The sequence below is a fragment of the Danio rerio genome, chromosome 14 (genome assembly GCF_049306965.1).
Source record: "Danio rerio strain Tuebingen ecotype United States chromosome 14, GRCz12tu, whole genome shotgun sequence".
Classification (NCBI taxonomy): Eukaryota; Metazoa; Chordata; class Actinopteri; order Cypriniformes; family Danionidae; genus Danio; species Danio rerio.
In genome coordinates, this window is record NC_133189.1 from 37594718 (window position 1) to 37610192 (window position 15475).

At 34.2% G+C, this 15475-nt stretch overlaps 1 protein-coding gene and 1 long non-coding RNA gene across 10 annotated transcripts in view; one reads left to right on the forward strand and one right to left on the reverse strand.

Annotated features, from left to right (window-relative positions):
• Window positions 1-1121: 1121 nt before the first annotated feature.
• On the reverse strand, window positions 1122-2716 carry LOC141377555 (uncharacterized). Its single transcript, XR_012389889.1, has 2 exons — window positions 2484-2716; window positions 1122-1460 (listed from the first exon to the last, which is right to left on the reverse strand). It is a non-coding gene; the product is annotated as an uncharacterized lncRNA (long non-coding RNA).
• tex11 (testis expressed 11) overlaps window positions 2162-15475 on the forward strand; it is a 46173-nt gene continuing 32859 nt past the window's right edge. For all 9 annotated transcript variants that reach the window (XR_012389866.1, XR_012389862.1, XR_012389864.1 and 6 more), the window contains exons 1-23: window positions 2162-2312; window positions 2546-2661; window positions 2851-2935; window positions 5178-5257; window positions 5431-5511; window positions 5989-6105; window positions 6178-6258; window positions 6355-6440; window positions 7137-7194; window positions 7429-7524; window positions 7626-7707; window positions 7791-7869; window positions 7965-8116; window positions 9087-9172; window positions 9595-9732; window positions 9825-9927; window positions 10485-10609; window positions 10752-10837; window positions 12466-12519; window positions 12597-12637; window positions 12717-12803; window positions 12911-12981; window positions 15023-15139. Coding sequence is in view for 3 of the 9 variants with exons in the window: in XM_073922062.1 (XP_073778163.1) it covers window positions 2285-2312; window positions 2546-2661; window positions 2851-2935; window positions 5178-5257; window positions 5431-5511; window positions 5989-6105; window positions 6178-6258; window positions 6355-6440; window positions 7137-7194; window positions 7429-7524; window positions 7626-7707; window positions 7791-7869; window positions 7965-8116; window positions 9087-9172; window positions 9595-9732; window positions 9825-9927; window positions 10485-10609; window positions 10752-10837; window positions 12466-12519; window positions 12597-12637; window positions 12717-12803; window positions 12911-12981; window positions 15023-15139 (2049 nt within the window). In the remaining 6 variants the exon portion in view is untranslated. The remainder of the gene's footprint in view (window positions 2313-2545; window positions 2662-2850; window positions 2936-5177; window positions 5258-5430; window positions 5512-5988; window positions 6106-6177; window positions 6259-6354; window positions 6441-7136; window positions 7195-7428; window positions 7525-7625; window positions 7708-7790; window positions 7870-7964; window positions 8117-9086; window positions 9173-9594; window positions 9733-9824; window positions 9928-10484; window positions 10610-10751; window positions 10838-12465; window positions 12520-12596; window positions 12638-12716; window positions 12804-12910; window positions 12982-15022; window positions 15140-15475) is intronic.

A 15475-nucleotide genomic window follows, 5' to 3' on the forward strand; every position in this document is an offset into this window, starting at 1 on the left:
ATTTTACCCTTCACAAAAGACTTGAATTACTACCCGATGGACGAAAGTATAATAAATAGTTATATTATTGTATATGATGAAATGAGACACTTATACCACTGTTCTGTCATTGCAAATCTTTAAATAAATGTTTAAAATAAATAAATAACTAATTTAAATGTGGGCGAAGCAGTGGTGCAGTAGATAGTGCTGTTGCCTCACAACAAGAAGGTTGCTGGGTCGCTGGTTCGATTCTCGGCTCAGTTGGCGTTTTTGTGTGGAGTTTGCATGTTCTCCCTGCATTCGCGTGGGTTTACTCCGGGTGCTACGGTTTCCCCCACAATCCAAAGACATGCGGTACAGGTGAATTGGGTTGGCTAAATTGTCCATAGTGTCTGAGTGTGTGTGAATGAGTGTTTGTGGATGTTTCCCAGAGATGGGTTGCATCTGGAAGGGCATCCGCTGCGTAAAAATGTGCTGGATAAGTTGGCGGTTCATTCCGCTGTGGCGAACCTAGATTAATAAAGGGACTAAGCCAACAAGAAAATGAATGAATTAATAATTTAAAGGATTTATTTTTATTAGGTTTTTAAATAAATAGGTCTTACACTTTATATTTTCTGATTTTTCATAGTATATGTATTAATTCTGTTACTTTTACCATATCAACCATTTGGTAGTGGCTGATATTTTAGAAATAATGGGATGTGTTGAAAAAAATGCATTGAATTTGTTAACTAGGAATGCAATCCAAAGTAATTGATCCCTGATTTTTTTTCATTGAAGTATATAATTTTAGATTACAGATGTTCATTGGTATTTAATGTTAACAGATTTAAATGCAGATTTAAATGCTGATAAAAGCCACCATGTAAAGTGTATTATGCAGTAAATTGCAACATTTAGTTTTTGAATTAGAAAGATTAAGAGATAAATTCTTGTAAAATAAAAGCTAGTCATTTTTTACCTTTTTCTTTTTTTCCCAAAGCATTTATAGACAATACATTTCAGGTTATGTCTTCAGGTTTGGCAGCAGATGTTTTACAGAGATATTTCTCGAATACACAATATTCGGCCTAGCATTGACCTTTCATACCCAAGTCTAACTGTGAGATGAAATATTTTTAAACCTGGCACAGATGTATAAATACGCCTGTTTATTATTATTTTAATATTATTTATGTTGCAGACTTTAGGAAATCTTGTGTCCATCTCTCTGACCGCATGTCACAAGGATCATGTTTGTTTTTTTCGTTCTCCTGTGCAATCAAGCCCTCTGAACTGATCACATTTCCCTCAGACCAGTACGGTGGCTAGATAAGACTCAGGCAGAAACAATTGCTGGAAGCCGAGCATGCAGAGGAGTGGGCTTTTAAGACATCTTATTTTTGAATCTAGTGCCGTGAACACAATAAGAGACTTCACAAACCATTCTGTGTACGCAGCTTGAGCTCTTTCCTTCAGCTCAACAATGACCTCCCCTGTTAAAACAAAAAGCTCAGCGTTATCAGCACATACTTTCTTTGGGGTGAATGAGGTTTTAACTAGCAGAAGGTGATGAATATTATGTTTAAACAATGCTATTATACTATGTAATGGGCCAGACCTTTCAACACGGAAATTCTGAATATCAAAAGAGCAGGCCTAGTTCTCCATTTATCTTAAAATATTATTTAGAGCGCTTGTTTCTGAGGCTTTTATATTTCATTTTTATATTCTATTACTATTTATAATAAAAGTGCATTTAATATAGTGGAAATTGTGCGCTATAATGTAACTAAATATTAAATTTAAGTTTATTTGTACAGAGCTTTTTACAGTAATTATTGTTTCAATGCAGCTTTACAAAAGATGCACATTTTTGCATTACAATCACATAATTGCATTACTTTAATTAAGTAAACCTCAGTTACTTAAGTTACAATCAAATAGCAGTTATTATATACAGACACATGCAATTTTATAGCATATGAGTGATGTCCAAATAGCAAAATGATTGTAGTTGTTAATATTAATGAGGCTGGATTATTAATCTTGGCTTCACCACGCCAAATAAATTGTGTGAACCTGAATGAAATATTTTAGGGAGACATGATGAGTAACAGCAAGTTAAAAACCGTGTGTGAGACACCACCTTGCGGTCACTCAGCGGTATTACACTCCGGCTGAAGCGCGTCCTCGTGCGTGTTTTGGCGGGGAGCGGTCGCGAGGGGCAGCGTTGGTTTTTTTCCAGTCACACAGAAACTTCATACAAAATACAACCTTTTAAAATTACTTCAGATTTTTTAGATACACAAAATATAATATGGAGCAGTTTGCTGTCGAAGTAAAAGGTACGTTTGCGGTAAAAGAAAGATATGTGGTACCAGTCAATTCAATGTATAAAAGATACGCTATTGTGTATTTACTATGAGATGAGCTATTGTGTTTTTTTACAAAACAATTATTTATCTTACATATTTTAAGTGATATTAATATAATGACAAATAACAGTTTCAACTTACCTTTTGTAAGTAATTTAACAGGTTATGTGAAGATATTTCGTGGTTTGACGTTCCTTTCACAGACCTGTCAGAGAAACTCCTCCACAGACAGAGCCATTCAGACTTGGATGAAGTGATTGATTCCCTCTTCAAGGAGATTTTAACTCTAGATGAAGCTGCAAAACTACAGGATTCACAGGTGTGGAAAATACACTTCTTTTGAAATCTACGGAAGCCCCCAGGGATCTTGTAGCGTTGTGTTTTGAAGACATGACGTCTTTATTTTGTTCTCGACATAAATATATATTATTTCGTATTTTAAGTTAACATCTTACACAGAAATCAGGTAATTGTGGTTCAATATTTAATAATTTAGTTGTTTTTGTAGCTGGAGGAAATCGCCATCCAGTTGTGGAACTGGGCTGTCACCAAACGTGTTGGCACCTCAATTACAGAAGAGCAGAAGGCCAAAGGTCTGTCCTTGTATTAGTCTTTTGTTTTATTAACTTTAATATAAATTAGATTTTTTTTTAAATAATAATACATGTATTAATTAGGCCTAATAATTATAATTAATAATGATTTTACTTGCCTGTATTAAGTATCTATTTAATACTGTTGGGGGTTTCAATCTGTAGTCTGGGAAATGTAGAAATGTTTAATAAATTAAAATAATTGGTCAATGTAGTTAATACAATTTTAAACATGTTTAAATTAGCCTTTTATGGACGCACAAATGAACATACTAGCAGGAGCGGACTTAATCAATAATCAAAGTTAGCAGCCGCCTAGGGCCCCAGGGAATTATGGGTCCCTGACCAATGCCAAGAAGCCTATATTAATCATATATCTCGTTTATACATTTTTTAAATCATATGTTGTAAAATCTGTGTATAGAGTCTGTTCAAATAAAATAACATTGCTCAGTGAAAATGAACGGCTGCCGATTCACAAACAGCAATTATTCAGTTAACTTAAATGATCGTGAATTAAATTTGTTAAAACTTTTTTATTTACTTATATCAAAATCTTTTCACCAAAATGGCTCATTTAGTTTAAATAGTTGCAAATTACTTGTTTTTTTTTTTTATTTGTGAATGTATTACATTTAATTTTAAATAAAAAAGAAAAAGCTTCCAGTAAATATAAAAATATAGAAAATATACTTTTTTATATACTTTTTATATATATTTATTTATTTAAATACTTTAACATGCTGTTTATTTACAATAATAATAATCTACAGAGAAAAAAAATGTATAAGAGAATGTTTTGAGTTTCAGTGCTAGGGCCCCATACCCAGAATTGCTTAGGGCCCCTGAATCACTAAATCCAGTATATATTTTAATTTAATGCCATGTCACCAATTAAAGCTATTGTCATGGCAAGAACATTTCAGTTACAAGTATCCAATCAAATATGAACAAAAATTTGTACATAAATTAAATAAGATGTTTAGTGTTTAACCAAGTCTAGTTTTAAAATGTCTTAAAACTTTGCGTGAGATTTTAGGTTGTATTTCATACAATTTGTTATTTTCCAATGCATCCCACTCCTCTTGCCACTTATTTAAAATGTAAACATTGATAAAATGTCTCATCTCTGGCATTTGTTCACCACTTGTTTCAAAGCATCCTTAGCAGCCACATCAGCTCACTCATTTCCTGAAAGTACAAGATGTCCTGGAACCCAATAAAAAATGGTATGACAAAACTGGTTTTGTAGATGGTGAACTTTAGTTAAACATTATCAATGAAAGGATGATCATTTTTTGAAGATTCCGTCACTTGGAGGCATGATTTGGAGTCTGAAAAATTATTCTTTTGTTGGACATTTTCTATATATTCCAAGTAAAAGTAAAGCACAGGCTTCAGCTATGAATATTGAGCATTCTTTTGGCAGACTAATTTCATAACGATGTTCAGCCACCATTACTGCAGCTACGCTCCTTTCCACTTTTGAACAGTCTGTAAAAATTGGTAAGTGTAGAGCAGGTGTGACCAACCCTGTTCCTGAAGTTCGACCTCCCTGCAGATTTCAGTTGCAACCCATATGAAATACACCTGCCTGTAATTATCAAGTGCTGTTCAGGTCCTAATTAATTGGTTCAAGTGTGTTTGATCAGGGTTGGAGCTGAACTTTGCAGGAAGGTCGATATCCAGGAACAGGGTTGAGCACCACTGGTGTCGAGAATATTGGCTTCTACTAGTATAAAGAAGACAAACAATTGTAAAAAAAAAAAAAAAACATAATTTAACGATAGTACAATAATTTTAGTATAAACATTATTAAATTTAATCAATTAATTATGCAAAATGTCAATTAATAGATGCAGATTTTGTTAATATGTTGTTAAAAATAAATAATTATATAAATGTGTATATAGTTAATATATTATAAAATGTGCTAATGCAATAGAGCTATATAATTAATAATATTTTGGACATTTATAGCAACATTTTACAGTACAATTTGTGACTTTTACACAAGAAACCTTAGATGCATTTAGCATTTTAGGATAGGTTCATGGCATCTAAACAGTTGTAAACCCCTGTATTACAGTTTTTGGGTGCCAATCAATCTTTGTTTTCTATCACTGACAGAGATATAGTTAATATCCTTGAATACAAACAAATAAAAATGTTAAAGTGTATCCCAGATGTTTACATAGATGTCAATTATTTAATTATTTAATACTCTACAAATTTGTTTTAGTGCGTCATGTGGCATGCAGACTTCTGTATTCATGCGGGCCTGAGAACCCATCAGAGAGTATCGTGCGCAAGCAAATACTGGTTAGTGAAAAATTATTTCCAGCAGTCTTGTTTATTAGCTTGTACTAATTTGACATTCACACAGAAGTCAGTAATAAAGTGGTTCATGCATATGCACAGTACATTTGTTTATTTCCATCCCTTGTGCATGCTCCTTGCATATTTGACTGAAATCTTACTTGTTTGTTTCTCAGATGGCCAGTAAAACTGGGAGAACATGGCTCGATTGTAAAAACTCCAAGTCTGCGGATGCTTTTTTGAGCATGGCTGTCAATGTATGTATGAATTCATTGAAAAAAACAGACAATATTGGCGGAACAAGAAAAAATTGCATATAATAAATAAATATATAATGCTATTGTGTGGTGGAATATTGATAAGTACCCATAATTATTTTTCACATTTTGGTAGTGTACTTACTGTAGGGTGTTTTGGGTTGACTTTTCCAATACTATTTAAAACTTGGTTACTCTCTGAACCCAGCCCGTCTCGTTGTAAATTTATTATTTATTTAATGCTTTTTCTGGATAAATTTTACATCCATAAATGAAAAAAAATAAATTCTAAGTAACTCCTTTTTTATTTTCAGAAACGATTTTGATAATATGTGAACTAGGGCTGCAGGATGCTATTAAAATTTTCTACAGTTCTGCAGTCTTTGTAAATATTTTTTTCTTGCATCGAAATAAATAAGACACAATAATATTGACGTAATACATGAATAAGAAACCACAAATATGCTACTTTTACAGAGCCTGGAGACTCTTTACAGCAGACTAACATCCCATGGAGATGGAGAAGATATGAACACACCAAAGGGCGACATAGAGAAAGACCTGTTGCGGATTTTGTCTTATCAGGCAGAATCTGTTAGTAGAGATTGCTTAGCATGTGCAAATGTGTGTATTTTTTTATATGCAAGTTTATTTTTGCTTTTATAGGCAGTATCTCAAGAGCAACACCAAGTGGCAGTGTCATGCATACAGCGATGTAAAGAAATCCTTCTACGCCTCCCTAAAGAGGTGGACAAAGTGGTGCAATTTTTAAATTCTGATTTAAGAGAGCGAAAATTTATAGTATAAATGGAAATAATGCTGCCTCTGTGAAATCCTGTTTAGACTGGCTATCTCTCCCTCATCTGTTACAACTTTGGGGTTGACACTTACAGTCAGGGAAAGCATGAAGAGAGCACATTTTGGCTTAGGTAAGGATCTCTGTAATAATATAATAAATATACTAAATAATAAACTCTCTGGTTTTCTCCCACAGTCCAAAAAACATGCATCATTAGTGAATTGATTAATCTAAATTAGCACTTTAGTAGAGCTCTTAACCAGCTGTATATCTCTCTCTATATAACAATTTTAATCTGTCATCAGCTCTAAATAAGGGGAAGTTCTTGAGACTAACCTGAGCTTAAACTCCCCTCTCGCTCTAATGGGAGAAAGCCCAAGGCTCAAGGACATTGACCTCAGGGCTTTCTCCTGGGGCAGCATGCCAAACTTGCTTCATAAATTAATCATCAGCTAAGTGTTAACTTGGTAAAAATAATCTGATTTGGTGTTCACGAAAAATTTCTTAATGTTTTTGTGGACGCTGTGATATCCGTTTTCATGAGGATTATTTAAATAGAAAGTTCAAATGAACAGCATTCATTTAAACAGAAGTATTTTATAACTCTTTAATTGTCCTTGCGGTCACATCTTCAATTTAATTACTAATTTTTTATAAAAATATTAAAAGGTCTTCCAAAGAAAGACCCAAAACTGACCCAAAACTTTTGTGCAATATTGCCACAACATTAGTGTTGTTATGATAGCTATTTGCACTATAAGGACATTTCCCATGTGTTGAAAGTTTTTTTTTCTTCTGGTTAACACATTCTTAATCTGCATTGCAGCCAAAGTTATGATATAGGCAAGATGAACATGAAGTATTCACCAGGATCAGAGATGCAAGTAAGAAACATTAGATGTGACTGAAATTAATAGACTTGGTGGAATTGGACTTTTCTGATTTGAATTGTTTATTAGTATAATTCTGGGCAGAATAGTTTAGAGTTCACATTCATTTTTTTACACCTGTCTGTTTATTTCCATGCTTAAATTAGATTTTGAATCTCAGATATTTATTGTGGTCTCCGACTGTTTTTGTATTAAATGAATGCGTTGTCTAATTTCTTATTCTTCCAGGCCAAAGTCTTGAGGCTTCTTGCAACAGTTTATTTGGAGTGGGACCACCAGAAGTATCTAGAAAAAGCTCTTCAGGCTGTGAGCTTGGCAAATAAGGTAAAGTATCCCTAGTTCAGCTATTTTTTATTAAAGTAGATGATCAGATTAAACTGTAGCACAGCTTTGTTTTATTACATCATGTTTGTTATTTTTTTCAGGAGCACATGCAGTTGTCAGGTCTTTACTTGAAGATCCGTATCCTAGTGAAAGGCTGTAGCCCAGATGAAGCAGTAAAATCCGGTGAGCCATGTTATTTCACAAAAAAAAAAAAAAATTACTCCACAAATGTTGTCCTAAACATGTTGCTTTCCCTGTCCTGTCAGGACTGTCAGAGCTGCTGGACTGTGAGGTTCCACTGGAAGTGTGTTTGAGCACAGTAAAGCTGCTTGTAGAAGAGAACAGGTATGACCTTTCATGTTTCTAAACAGGCACAAAAACATCCTGAGATCTGTAGTTGAAAGAGACATTACAGAGGCACTGACATGTTGTTGTTTCAGGGAGGCTTTGGCCTTTGACTTCCTGAAGCGAGTGTGTCAGCATTTTGAGTCGTCTCCTGAACTGGGCTCTGCTCTGCTCATGCATATAGAGCTGCTGCTGCAGCGGGACAAAGAGCTGCTGGCCAAGCAGAAGATCGAGGATGCTATTACTGGTGCTCAAAAGTATTTTGTTATTATGTGAAGCAACCGAGTCATTGTTATTTTATAGTTTTAAGCAAGAGTGCATTTCATGTCATTATACTGTATGAAACATGTGACCCTTCACACAATGTTTTCTCTGTTAAACAAGTCATAGTGCTCCCACTATTTACTTCTGTGATTCCCTGGAAAACACTTAATATTTTCATCTTGGTTTCAAATAGAAGCAAACACTGGGACACAATGAGAAGGCTCAGTTGAACTGTATTTAATTGTTTAATTGGTAACACTTTAATTGAAAAAGTGTTTATAAGACTGTCATTAAACCTTTATAATCAACATAATATATATATAAACAACTGTCATTAAGTGTCATTCACTCAGTTATGGTGTTTTAAACAAATACATAAACAAATACATCACAATCTGTTTTTGTCATGACAACTTGATATTACCAAGACAACAAAACTTGTCATAAACCTGTCGTAAACATGATTGTCATGAAGCCGTTATTATTGTCATAAATTTATTGTAGCGTCGTTAATTATATATTTTTTTATCTCAACTACAGTGATACAAGCTGAGTTTGTCTTTAAAATGTCATTAAAAATTAATGACACTGTTAAACTTGTTTAATGAGACATTTTAATGACAAATACAATTTTTTCACTGAAAACATCTTCAGAAAAACATTCATGACAATTATAATGCCTCATGACAATCATGTTTATGACAAGTTATTTTGTCTTGGTAATGGTATCATGACAAAGATGAAGACTGGTTGTGATGTATTTGTTTGCCAGCAGTTATAACAAACAATGTTATCTTTAAATTTAAAATGGCATTACTGAACAAATGACACTTAATAACAGTTGTCATAAGCATGCACAAGATCTCACTCACATTCACGACATGTGTCATCTCATAGATTTTATGACAGTTTTATGAACTGCCTATCAATTGTTACCATTTATTGTTTTCTAGGACATTATACTGGAAAACAACTAGCATCACAGACTCTTTCATCTCTGCATCTTCTTCTCTGGGATAGAGCTTCCAAAAACTTTGAAGTATTTCATGCAGTTTTACATGTTTAGAATCTACGCTTTGTGATACCCATGCATCTATTTATTTTCTTTTATTACAATTTGATTTTTACCTATAGAAAATCCTGATAATATTACTATTACAATCTCCCTTTAAATAATTTTATCATACATTACTATAGTAGTTTTATAACAATATTTATGTATTTACTGTCACTTTTGATCATTTTGATGCATTCTAACTACATAAAAATAAGAGTTCTTTAAGAAAATACTGAACAAACTTTTAGATATTAATTAGGCTTATAATGCAAAAACAGACTCCTCCAAAAAACGTGATTGTGTATACTGTATACATTTTCTTATATAGTACAGGATGCATGTACAGTATAGCTCTTTATTTTGAGCTATGGGAGACAGTTCTGTCATGCTTGCTTTTTGCACAGGCCAAGAACTTTTCAGAAGCTCTGCAGTGGTATAACTACTCACTGAGCTTCTACAAAGCAGGCGAGCTGGATCCCAACTTGGCTAAACTACAGAGAAACCGATCCTCCTGTTTTCTGCACCTACAACAACTTGATAAGGTAGTTGGCAAAATAATTTAGGTTGCATTTTTTAGGCTATACATACATCCATGCATAAATATGTTGGTAACACTACTGATATCTTGTTGAAGGCCAAAGAGGCTGTAGAAGAGGCAGCAAGGATTGATTCAGCCAATATTTTCACACAGTTTAACATCTACAAGATTGCTATTTTGGAAAACAATGCTGAGAAAGGTAAAGGAGTTGATGTAAACCAACACTGTGAACACATGCGTCTGACTGGACAGTACCAAAGGTTCAAATGATCATGCAAAATATCAGGGAGTTTCATCAGGAATTATAAGGGAATTGCTTTAAACCACTGTTAAAAAGTTTGGGCCATTCTTTAAATTTTTTGTAAGAAATAATGCATTTATTCAGCAAAGAATAAATAGAGTAAAGACACTTATAATGTTACACTAGAGTTCTGTTTCAAATAAATGCAGCTGTTGTGAACTTTCTATATATAGAAATGTATCCTAAAAATAAAAGCATGTCATTTTCCCAAAACATGAAGCAGCACTTTTTGCAGCATTGGTAATTATAATTTGAGCATATTCATCACAGTCAGCAAGTCTGCATGATTTCGGAAGGATCATGCAACTCTGAAGACTGAAGTCAGGGCTTATGAAAATTAATTTTCTTGTCACAACAATAAGTCAAATTCGAAAAAAATCACCTAAACTCAGCCCCAAAAATCCCTTTAAAAATGTAATTTAAAGGTGAACATCTGTCTTTGGTGTGTTAATAAGCTGCTGCGGCTCTGAGAGGGATTGGCATTCTGGCTAAAGCTCCAGTTAGCAGTGAGGACAGACTTCTTGTGACTGAGAACGCAGCAGCAAACCTCCTCAGCCTGGCAGCACAGATCGCCCTTGAGGTTCGTTTTATTAAACCATATTTAATTCTTCTGAATATTTATCCTGTTTATTTCAAATTAATAAATGGCACAAAGGAAGGTTTGGGGGCTTAATTGCCTGTATGTCTGAAGTACTTTTCACCAAAGTGACTTTTTACTGCAGCATGAGCAACAGGAAACAGCCATTAAAGCCTTGGAGACTCTGTGTGAACACTCAGAAGATGTTCCTCAAACCCTCACTGCTTTGAGGTCAGTCACACATTAACTCTAACCTTTGACCGTGAGCTTTACACTATAATTTTTTACATCAGTGTTCCGGTTCCCATTTGGTAATGACATATATTTTCAGTCATTTGATCACAAGTGGTTAACAACACTTTAAAAGGGGCATACTATGTAACAAAATCAATGCCAAAAGTATTGAAATAAAAAGCTTGTCGGATAGCACTAACTGAAAAAAATAATACATTGAATTAACAAGTGCTTGCATTTCAATGACTTGAATTACAGGGGTTTGTAATTAAGTGAATGTAACATTTATTTACATCGTTTATTTAAGCTGTGAATATTTCAATTCAAAATACATTTTCACTTAAATTCAATACTTAATTTTCAACTTCCAGATTTCACCTCCAAAGTATTCAGTTCTGTTTAAATTTATAAGTTGCTCAAAGCAATAGATTGCAGACTAACCATCTCCAGAGTTGTGCTTTTTCTACTAGCAGGTAAAGATGGAGCAATTTAAGATTTCAATCTGCAATCTTTTGCTTTTCCTGCAGTTTCCGGATGTAATGTTGAATTTTAACAGCTGAATTTGAACCACTGAAATAATAATAATAATAATAATAATTCCTTACATTTATAAATTTCTTTTATGTGTACTAAAATTGCTTTACATATGGAATTGTGTAAAAGAAGTGAATTTTTGATCGGAAATAAAATGAACTGAAAATTGCCCTTTGAATATTATACTTCGTAGATTTAAACAGAACTGAATATTTTGAAGGTTGAATATGAAGTGTTGAATTTAAGTATGAAAATGTGTTTTAAATTAAAATATTTACAGCTTAAATAAACAGCTATGTCTAATTTCAAGACCTAAAATGGCAAACCCTGGCAGTTAAAGTCACTGAAATGCAAGCACTTGTTAATTCAATGTATTATCTTTTTTCAGTTTGTGCTGTCCGACAAGCTTTTTATTTCAATAATGTTTGCATTGGTTTTGTTTCATAGAATTGATTGTGATGCATAAGTAGTGTTGAATAATTCCATGTTATGTGGCTAACAATTGAGCAAAAAGCAAGCGAATAAAAAGGATGTGAATGACAAGTATGATTTTGATCATAATCAGTTTTGGTACAGCATAGTAAACTCTGCAAAACTTATTATATCTCGGCTCATACCAATCATTTGTTATCTTTTGGGGATGTTTAAAGGGATAGTTCGCCCAAAAATAAAAATCCTGCCATCATTTGAACAACTTGTTCAGATCCTGTTAGAGTTTCTTTCTTCTGTTAAACACAAAAGGAAGATATGCATACTGATAAATAGTAGAAAAAAACAGCCATTTACTTGTATAGTATATATTTTTTACTAGTATGGATGTCAATGGCTGTTTTTTCCAGCTTTATTCAGTTTTATTTTATATTCTACAAAAGAAAGAAACTTGAGTGTGAGTAAATGGTGGGAAAATTTTAATTCTGTGTGAACTATCCCTTCAATAACATTCGATTCCATCATGAGCAATTATAAGCATTTACTCTGCAAAAGTAGGCAAGCTCAAGTTTAGACCCTGTTTACACCTGTATTTAGCGTTATTCACAAGAGGGTTTGTGCTGGCTCAAGCTGTTAGAAAATCTGGGCCAATGTTTTTTCAGGTGTTTAGTGCGACTAGCTCTTTCAACACTGGAAAACATCAGCGAGGAAAACAGGTTAGTAGATCAGTGGTACAGAAATTCTGACAAACTCAGCAGCTCCCTTTGTCTCACTTCATCTATTTCTAAAACAGGAATGCCAGCTTGGATATCCTCTTGTCATACCTAAAAACAGGTAGGCTTAACCATCATTTGTCTTTACACTGCTGTTTTATGTCTGCTCTGATTTATGCATACTGTAACTAAATTTACAGCTCTTCAGAAATTATCACAAGTCTGCCATATTCCTGGTCAGAGAGCAGAGCAGCGTTCAGAAGATGCTAACTGGTTCAGGAGAATTGGTGCTCTTTTTATAAACCTCCAACAGTTTGAGAAACATTTGTCTATTGGTAGTTATGTTTGATTGAATGTGCATGTGTTGTAAATTGGCTGTCTTTCTGACTCTCAGCATGGAACTCTGCCCTTCAGTGTGAGCACAGTCCTGTTCGGATGAAGGATTTCTTTCTTCTCTCGTTTCAAGTAAGTTAAGATATAGTCCCTCATAAGCCCTGCCTATACTTTTTTTATACACTACCTGACAAAAACCTTGTTGTATATCCCAGTTGTAAGAGCAACAAATAATAACTCGACTTTAAGTTGATCATTTGAAAAAGTGGTAAAAGGTAGATTTTTCAGATAAATCATCTGTTGAACTGCATCCCAATCATCACAAATACTGCAGAACACCTACTGGAATGCGCATGGACCCAAGATTCTCATAGAAATCAGTCAAGTTTGGTGAAGGAAAAATCATGGTTTAGGGTTACATTCAGTATGGGGGCATGCAAGAGATCTGCAGAGTAAATGAAAACATCATCAGCCTGAGGTATCAAGACATTTGTGCTGCCCATTACATTACAAACCACAGGAGAGAAAAATTATCCTTCCACATCAAGGTTCCTGAAAGCAAAAAAGGTCAAGGTGCTCCAGGATTGGCCAGCCCAGTCACCAGATATGAACAAGATTGAGTATGTCTGGGGTAAGATGGAGGAGGCATCGAAGAGGAATCCAAATAATCTTGATTGACAACTGCATCTTGTTCTCCTGCAAGAACGCTTTCTTTGCCATTCCAGATGACTTTATTAATGAGTTATTTGAGTCATTGCAGAGGTGGATGGATGCAGTCCTCCAAGCTCATAAGAATCATACACAATATTCATTCTTTTTCCACTGCACCATGACTTTATATTCTATACTGTACATTATTTCTGTTAAGTGACAAGACTTTTGTCTAAGCTAAGTTAGACCTTACTGTCCTAATTAAATATCTAAAAATCAAGGCATGATAATACTTTATGTTGGTAAAATACACATAATCTACAGGCCCTTGCCTTTCATATAAGCCAATTCTGATACCAAATGATCAACTAGAAGTTAATATATTATTTGTTGTTGCTAAAACTTGGATAGGCGACAAGACTTTTGTCAGGTAGTGTACAAGAAACTCAAGGCATGTGTACAGTGAACAACATATTTCTATTATCAGTGAGTGCACACACTGTACATGTGTAGGATGCTCACATATACACATAATTATGTACTTAAAATGCCACCCTGGCCATCATTTTTCAATCAAAACAATATAAATTCTGAAGGCTGCAAAGCCAGGATGCTGATTTTAAAACATTTGTGCATGGAGCTTAAATCACCATGAAATTTAAATGAGCTCTTCTTATTTTAATATTTTTATATAGTGGTTCTTCTTATAAATGATGTTTCTGTGCACTTTATTATTTAGTAAAAATCATTTGCCTTCATAATCTTTATCAAATACCATAAACTTCCCTCCCCTCTCAAAGTGACTTTTCTTCACTTCTGGTCACATGGAATGCCATTCATGTCTCATGTATGCTCTGCTTGTATCTATTCAGCAATGTTACTTAATTTTCTTAGCAATGCCCATCTTTCAATGATCCTATCGGTCCTCAATGGATTTATTCATGCATAGCCCTATTTTTTTCTGCTAATTCATTTCATTAATGTATCTATTGTATGTACATAACAATATGGGGAAAAGGACAATATTAACTTCTGTTTCATAGCAACTTTAAATGATATTTACAAAGACATTTTATTATGTATCAGCAAAAATGTATCTTTTAGTGTGCAAGTTAGTTGCTAATATATGGAGTATATTCTCCAGATGCTTTACACTTATTATTACTACTGCTAAATAAGGCAAATTATAATCAGCCAATGACATGGCAGCAACTCAATAGATTGAAAGCAAGTATTAATTTAGCATGCTGTGGTGATGTAGTAGTGTGAGGAATTTCTTGCCATACCTTGGGTCCTTTAGCACTAATCATTGAGCATTGTTTAAAGCCACGGCTTACCTGTGTATTGTTGCTGACCACATCCAACTCGTTATGACCACAGTTTATTTATCTTGTGATGGCTACTTCCAGCAGGATGATACACCTAGTAACTGTATGCTAGGTCATAATTGTGCTAACAGCAATCCACACGCTGACACTGCAGCTTTAGTGAGGTGTAGTTACAGTGAACGTGTGATGTGCAGCTTTCACAGCTGTGTGCTCCAGACCGAGCTGTGTTGATGGGGCAGAAGACGTGCCTGCTGATGTCTGCTGCCGCCTCTCTGGAGATCTGCAGGAGCTCTGATCACACTGAGCAACAGGTGCTTCACTCACTCATTTATAGCACTTCATCTTCTTCACCTGACTAAACAATCAACAGAAGCCAAGAGGCGTTTCACTTAACATGAAGGAGACTGAAGAAACATATTACCACATAAATTCAGAAAATTGATCTATTTAATGCATATTATTGCTGTTTTGTAAACTACAAAGTGACATTTGTTTAAAAATCTGAAAAAAGTATAGTTAATATATAAAACAATTGAGACCTTAGGTTGCAATATTAAAATAGTATTATTTAAGGATTTAATATGTCCATAAACAATAAGAGGGCTTTGTTGTGGTGCAGTGGGTAGCATGATCACCCCACAGCAAGA